General features: G+C 43.6%; 1 protein-coding gene across 5 annotated transcripts in view; it reads right to left on the bottom strand.

The window, feature by feature from the left end:
• Positions 1 to 326: 326 nt before the first annotated feature.
• EMSY (EMSY transcriptional repressor, BRCA2 interacting) overlaps positions 327 to 8,219 on the bottom strand; it is a 57,824-nt gene continuing 49,931 nt past the window's right edge. For all 5 annotated transcript variants that reach the window (XM_088473786.1, XM_088473790.1, XM_088473787.1 and 2 more), the window contains 2 exons: positions 5,934 to 6,470; positions 327 to 1,840 (listed from right to left, as the gene is read on the bottom strand). In XM_088473786.1, the coding sequence (XP_088329912.1) occupies positions 1,649 to 1,840; positions 5,934 to 6,470 (729 nt within the window). In that variant the 3' untranslated portion in view covers positions 327 to 1,648. The remainder of the gene's footprint in view (positions 1,841 to 5,933; positions 6,471 to 8,219) is intronic.

Raw genomic sequence — 8,219 nt, 5'->3', positions numbered from 1 at the left:
TTGTGCTACTGTGAATTTTTTTTTATCACGTCTTATGGATTTTACTTTTTTTTTTTTTGGTATTGAGTATTATGCTATTAAAATTGTTAATCCTGACATACTGGCATCTTTGGTGTGGGGCACCAGTGGTTGCTTCATAAAAATATATATTATATATATACATATATATATATACACGCTAAAATATATATATATATATATATATATATATACATACATACATACATATACACACTCACACGCTAAAATATATATATATATATATATATATATATATATATATATATATATATACATACATATACACAATATATATATATATATATATATATATATATATTATATACACACACGCATATACACATATATTGTTTCCTTGTAGACTATAAGCTTTCTGAGCAGGGCCCTCTTCCCTCTCCGCCTGTCTGTTATTTCCCAGTCTCATTTCATTACGACTTTGGTATGAATTATAAAGCACAATGGAATGTGCTGGCACTACACAAATACATGTCAATAAGCTGTGTGTTGCCTATAGCAACCTATCCTATAGCAACCTATGCTACTATCTGTGATCAGTAACAAATCCGTAACAATAAGCCGACCATACACTTATGCGACATGTTGGCTCCGATCAGCCGAATGAAAGATTACATGGAAGCCACTATTTACCGGCTGCTATGAGTTAAAGCACCATGTTATCTATTAAAGAAAAAAAAGTCTATATTTTAAATTTTATGTGTATAATATATGAGCTTGGACGAAAAATTAAACAACAAATAGACGTTAAAATTCTGATCTGCACATTTCGAAATATTTTCCACAAGTAATAATTTTGCACAATTATTTTGGATTTCTGCCCAGTGAAAAGGAGCTTGACCATCTCATGTCTATCCGTGTAATTACAAGCCGTGTTCTCACCAACCCTGGCTCAGCTCTCAAAGTGACGGCTTCCACTGTGCGAGGGGGTGAACGGGGAATTAAAAAAAAAAAAATAACTAAAAAAAGAAAGTAAGACTCCAGGTCGCTAGTGACGATTGCACTTACCTCTGTCAGCAAACAGAAAATCAACCGAAAGTCAAACATGATGCAACCAAATGATAGATGTTGTCATGTGGAATATGCTCAACCTACTTTCCAGGCCGCTCAGTGGAGACTTAACACTCAACTACCTCAGCGATTATACTGTGATCTGCAAGCATCACAGAAATCTTTCAACTTCTTGAAAAAAATTAAATTCTCCCGACTTTGCATGAAAATAAAAAAAATTAAGTCGCTCTAAATTCATATCAGAGGAAAAGCTTTAAAAAAAAAAAAAAAAAAGTGCAGATCCAAAAATTGCCCCGTGAATTTTACAGTCTACCTCATGGGGACCTTCTGGATGGAAAGCAAAGTACCAATGTCTTGGCCAAATCTTTCCTCCACAAAAGAAAAAATACTGTGCTCACAAAAGGTAAATTTTTGCCCTCCATACACTATAAAACAGAACAGTTGCCACACGACGACACTGCAGAGAGGGCAAAAGACTTTCCAACTCTTTGGCTTTGCTTCTCTCCACGGTTCCGGACTTACTATCCCAAAGCTGACCAGCGGCACCATGTAGAGAAGTCATCGCTGCCACTGATGGGCTTGTCCTTTGTTTCCACGGATGCTACACATGCTCAATATTGAGCGGGGGTTTACACTGTGTCCTCTCATCGACGCTCATGTCGCTGTCATGGATAATGACCGTATCTTCATCTCCGAGCCGCTGGCTGGTGAAATTATTCATCTCCAGAAGTCCACTGGGCTCCACCAGCACGTTGGAGCTGGAGTGACAAGGTATGGGATACTGGGGGATGGTCTGAAAGTTTGAAGGAAAACAAAAAGACTTTGTAAACCAGCCGGGATAATGTTTACTGGCAAAAATAATTAAAGGGGCAATACCAGGATGTTTTCCCAACACACCCTTACCTCTGGGGCCAAAGGGGGGACCCAGACTTTGTGATGCGGTTGTGCCCAGGGCACATTAGAAAGTTCCGTCAGCTCTGTCTAAACGATGCTTAGCGCCTCTCTTACCACAGGGAAGCTCCGCAATACGCACAGAGATTAATTTAAAATGTAGGAGGAATGAAGTAGGAACTAAAAGTTTTATGGGTGAAGCCTCTAATTACTCCCAACAGATCAACCACAGAAGGATCCCACGGAAGGGCAGCCAGTGGGTCTTCATTGGCCACAGAGAAAAGGATTCATCGGTAAATAAAAATAACTTTTTTTACTTCAATTGTATAACCGAAACTCTAATCAACTGAAAGATTTTCCAAGGAAAACCTACAAACTTGGAGTTCCAAAAAGTGGTCACATACAAAGTAGCTAGTTAAATTATATTGGGGGAGATGTATCAAAGATGGTGAAGTGCTAGCTAGATTTTATCAAGTACATTCCATAAAATGATGGGTAGAAGCGGACTGATTGCTATGGGAAACTTCTGCACTCTTTAGAAAACTAGATACATCTCCCCATTACCCCCCCCCCCCCCCCCCCAGAGAACTTCATTCTAAGACTCTGTTTCCTCTCATGGCGACTCCTCCCCCCCACAGCCTCTTACAGTAGGTGTTCCCCAAGGTTCTGTTTTGGACCTCTCCTATTCTCTCTCTATACGTCTTCTCTAGGTAAACTCATCAGCTCTTTTGACCTCCATTATCATCTCTATGCTGATGATACTCAGATCTACCTTTCCTCACCTGATCTTTTCCCCTCTCTCCTCACTCGTATCTCCAACTGTCTCTCTGCCATCTCTTCCTGGATGTCCCAGCGATTTCTCAAACTTAATATGTCTAAGACTGAGCTGATAGTCTTCCCACCCTCCCTCATAACATCATGTCCCACTATTTCTTTATTAATAGATGGCATTACTATCTCATCTAGGACCTCATTCAGAGTCGGACGAAGCGGCCGCACGGTCGTACCGCACCGATGTTCGCTATACTGCGCATGCGTAAAGTTCGCAATGCGCGTGCGCAAACTAGCCGCTACGATCAGAAATTTCTCTCTCCTTGAACACAGCCAGGTCGGTAGTTTGAGTGACAGATGGAGGCGTTTGTGGGTGGTAACAGGGGAAGGTGCTTGAAAACGGGGGAGTGGAGATCCGAACGCAGGCGTGCCTCATTATGCGAACGGCGTTTTATGGGAGTGCATACGGATTATGGGAGTGCATAATTAACAAAGTAGCGTCATGGCACATGTGACATGGGAGGTTTTTACACTGACATGATCGTAGAGCTTAAGAGAGGGTATGGTCAACCTTAAGCTCTACGACCAGTTCCGATGGTCGCGATTAATCCTTATATGCCCGGAGATGACGTGCAATGCGTACGAGAAGGGGGCGTATTTTTTTGTCTTCCGACATCTTCCTCCCCTTGGTCGGCCAACTACCGATCCGAACTTAGGGACGCAACTTGCGAGGGAATCATTTGAATATCCGGCCCCTTTTCCCGTACGACCGTGCGGCCGCTTCGACCGACTCTGAATGAGGTCCCTAGTCCCAAAGTGCGCTGTGTTTCAGTCATCCTGGACTCTTCCCTCTCCTTCAAACCACATCTTCAGAACCTCTCGCAGTCCTGTCGTTTCCATCTCAAGAATATTTCCAAGATCAGACCCTTTCTCACCCAGGATGCTACCAAAACCCTTGTACATTCACTGGTCATGTCCAGATTTGACTACTGTAACTTTCTCCTAGCTGGCCTCCCCAAATCCCATCTCTCTCCTCTCCAGTCTGTGCTCAGTGCTGCTGCTCGGCTCATCTTCCTCTCCAAACGCTCTACATCTGCCTCCCCTCTTCTGCAAGCCCCCCACTGGCTCCCCTTCTCTTTCAGAACCCAATTCAAAGCCCTCACCCATTCCTCTGCCATTTAAATCTCTGATCTCATCTCCCTTCACTCTTCTGTCCGCCCTCTTTGTTCACTTAATACACGCCGCCTTTCATGCCAATTGATCACTTCCTCCCACTCTCGCCTCCAAGATTTTGCCCGTGCTGCTCCCCATATTTAGAATTCCCTCCCTCTCCCCATCAGACTCTGCACCTCTCTATAATCTTTCAAAAGAGCTCTTAAGACCCACTACTTCATTAAAACCTTCCAGCTCTCAACCTAACTTGCTGCTACATCTTCCTTTCTCCCCGCCTACCCCATCTGTGTCTCTCCTGTTTGTCTGCCCCTCCCTTAAAGAATGTAAGCTCTTTCGAGCAGGGCCCTCTACCCTCTTGTGCTTCTCCCTACTGCAATTTAATTTATCTCTTACTCCCCACTAGGGCAACTAACACTTGGCTGCTTATGCGGGCGTTATGGTCGCTAATATAGCAATGTTTATCCATGTCCTGTATTGTATTGTAAGTCAATGGTTACTTATTTGCCTATGTACTTTGTAAGGCGCTGCGGAACACTGGTGGCGCCATATAAATGATAATAATAATAAGAGGCCCATTTATCAACGAGTTTAATCATACGCAAAGAGTGAAAATTAGTTGCGTATAATAAATGGTGCTCCAGCCAATCAGCTCCCAACTGTCATTTTTCAAACAGATGACAGTTAGGAGCTGATTGGCTGGAGCATCATTTATCATATCTAACGAGTTTTATCATTTATTGCATATGAGAAAACTTGTTCATAAATAGGCCCCTAAATCTCCTGAACTATATGAGAATTCAAAACTATTTTAGCTTCAAACATCCACAATGATGTATTTGCGGTTTCCCCTGAATGCGGGTGGTTGGCGGATTGCCGAAAGGAAGAGTTAGCAACGCATTAGAGAAGGATGGGTGCTGCGGGAATTACGGCCTGGGCTCCTGGGTTTTAGACTCATACATGTATAATATTTAAGTTACAAAATGTAATTTTGCAGTTTCATTCTCATATACCCCAAATGTAAAACGACTGGAAGTATCAGCGGTTCTTCAAAAGAAAAAATCAGCTCATGAGTAGAGATGGGAACATATTGCAGGAATATTGGTCCAATTGATTTTCCGCATGCTATACCAGATTATTCCGGTAGTGACAGTGCTATGCCGATTTATCACCATTATATATATATTTTTTTGGAGTGATATTCCTCCTTTTTAATTGGCTCCCTCCATGACTTGCTCTGGGAAGGTGGGGAGAGCTGGAGGTTGAGCACCAACACATCTCTTACATGTGTGGCCTGTGTGAGTCGCAGTGAATGCCGGGTGTATGATAGGGAGGGGTACACTGGGGGCTTGGAGATTAATCCTATGGCTGCATTAGTAATGTTGTTATGTTTTGTGAAGGGGGACAGAAGAGGGTCTGATTTCAGGTAGATGTTTATCATTCTAAAAATCGATGTTCAGCATGTAATTATCGATCTGGTAAGCAATCACGATGTCGGCAGTCTAAATGTCGGCCTTCAGCAGTAGGCCGACTATGATGGAGACATGGACATAATTGATCAGCAATGTCGACATTCTCAGGTGGCTGAGGGTTAGCGCTAGGGATGACGTCAGACACACAATTAGAACAAAACTACTAACATGTCGACATAGAACTGGAGTCAAAATGGTCACTGTTAACATTACGTCCATGCTGACATCTCATTTCCGGGATCCAAATTTTTTTTTATATTAATAGGAAAAAAAATAGAAACTATCAATTTTTATTTTCCAGTTACCACTCCTGATCGGGCCCCGTACGTGTTCCCACCCCTACTCCTGAGCAGGCCCCATACGTATGTTGCAAATCCCTACTCCTGAGCGGGTCCCATACGTCTGTTCCCAACCCTAAACCTGAGCGGGTCCCATACGTCTGTTCCCAACCCTAAACCTGAGCGGGCCCCGTACGTGTGTTCCCACCCCTACCCATGAGCGGGTCCCGTACGTCTGTTCCCAACCCTACCCCTGAGCAGGCCCCCGTACGTTTGCTGTATGTGACAGAGCCAGAGGCCTTACCTGGATAATAATTTCGGAAGGCATTTCTTCAGCTCTCTTCTGTGGCACGTTCTGGATCTGTATGATCTGACTGGCAACTGGGACATCGACCTTCCTAGTTAGCGGGGGCGGTGGCGGCAGGGGGACGGGAAGTGCCGTGGAAGTGGTTGCCGTGATTATAGGGGCTGGAAAACATTTAGGAGGAGGCGGCACTGTAGCAGTCACTGTACTTGGGGCAGATAACCTTTGCACCTGGGGAGGAATAGCTGCCTCAGTTAACACTGGCATAGGTTTAATGATGGGAGTAACTTTACATGGAGGGTCCACAATCATGGGCTCCACATCCGGCTCTATATCGGCCTGCATCATTGACATCTTCAATATGTCCGCTACAGAGGCCTTCTCCACCATTGAGACAACGGGGAGGATGCTGGACACCGCGGGGGTGAGCTTCGGTAGACATTCGCCAACGGTTGCCTTAGAAACAGTGGGGGGCTGATGTCCTTCAAATGTGATCTTGGTAACAGCTGAACCCTGTGATACGATTGGCTGTGTCATCTGGAGGGAGGAAAAATAGAATTAAAAAAAAAAAAAAAAATTATAATACATAAAAACCTAATGCGGCACCTAGTCCTAGTGGAAGGACATTTCCTTGTAGCGCTACAGTAGGGAACAATTATTGCTGCATTAGGGATGACTGTGCTGCCTGTACTGTAACCGCGTAAAACAATTATGTTGACTGTGTAAAGAGCATAATAATTTTTGCTATTATTAGCACATATCAAATTATAAAAAGCAGAATAATATTAATAAAAAGCCTGTGCTGCTCCCGACCTCTGTAACTCTCTCCCTCTCCCCATCAGACTCTCCTCCTCTTTACAATCCTTCAAACGGGCTCTCAAGACCCACTACTTCATCAATGCCTTCCAGCTCTCATCCTAACCCGCTACTTCATCAATGCTTTCCAGCTCTAATCCTAACCCACTACTTCATCAATGCTTTCCAGCTCTCATCCTAACCCACTACTTCATCAATGCTTTCCAGCTCTCATCCTAACCCACTACTTCATCACAGCCTTCCAGCTCTCATCCTAACCCACTACTTCATCAATGCTTTCCAGCTCTCATCCTAACCCACTACTTCATCACAGCCTTCCAGCTCTCATCCTAACCCACTACTTCATCACAGCCTTCCAGCTCTCATCCTAACCCACTACTTCATCAAAGCTTTCCAGCTCTCATCCTAACCCACTACTTCATCAATGCTTTCCAGCTCTCATCCTAACCCACTACTTCATCACAGCTTTCCAGCTCTCATCCTAACCCACTACTTCATCAAAGCCTTCCAGCTCTCATCCTAACCCACTACTTCATCAATGCTTTCCAGCTCTCATCCTAACCCACTACTTCATCAAAGCCTTCCAGCTCCCGTCCTAACTTGCTGCAACATGCTCCTTCCTCCATTTCCCCATCTGTGTCACCCCTGTTTGTCTGCCCCTCCGTTTAGAATGTAAGTTCTTTAGGAGCAGGGCCTCTCCCCTCTTGTGCTTCTCCTCACTTTACTTTCACCTACTTCTTACCCCCCCACCATGGCACCTAACACTTGGCTGCTTATGCTCTGTTGCATATCTAGGTGTTATGGTCACTAATGTATCAAATGTCTATTATCCATGTGTTGTCCTATTTTGTACTTTAAGTTATTTGTTTGTGTACTTTGTAAAGCGCTGCGGAGCACTTGTGGCGCCATATAAAGGATAAAAGGATAATAATAATAACTAATAGGAATTTTAAAATATTACCGGTTAAATATTCTGTTTTAGCAATTACAGCACAAATCGTGGCACGCCCGTCCCGTCTACTTTCAAGAATTCCCTTATTTTAAAAAAAAGGCAAATTTAAAGTAAAAAAGAAAAAAAAAAAAAAAAAAAGAAGAAGAAATGCAAACCAACGTAGCTTTATAGTACCAAAAATAACCACGCAGCCTTGGTGACCAGTGACCTCATCCAAACGGTTTTGTTTTACACTTTTTTTGTACAATAAAAGTTATTGTTTTTGCAGTATTTTTGGTCCCAGATCTGTGAACGTACAATGATTGGCTATTCCCCACAATATTAACGGAGTACGTTAAGAACTGGTGGTTAGGGGTCTACTCTATGGGGCTGATTCAGAGGCGGAAATCTGCAAACTGCAAAAGCGCCACGAAAAGCAAAATCATAGACTGCGCATGCACCGCACAATGAAAAGGCACACGGACGGGGAATGAAAGTGTGGACGGGTCGATCCCTCCGTCCACAATTCTGGCTGGCGA

Source organism: Taudactylus pleione, unplaced genomic scaffold (assembly GCF_031769625.1).
Source record: "Taudactylus pleione unplaced genomic scaffold, aTauple2 ptg000140l, whole genome shotgun sequence".
Classification (NCBI taxonomy): domain Eukaryota; kingdom Metazoa; phylum Chordata; class Amphibia; order Anura; family Myobatrachidae; genus Taudactylus; species Taudactylus pleione.
Note: the sequence above shows the minus strand (reverse complement) of the source record. Positions and strands in the feature narration are given on the sequence as shown.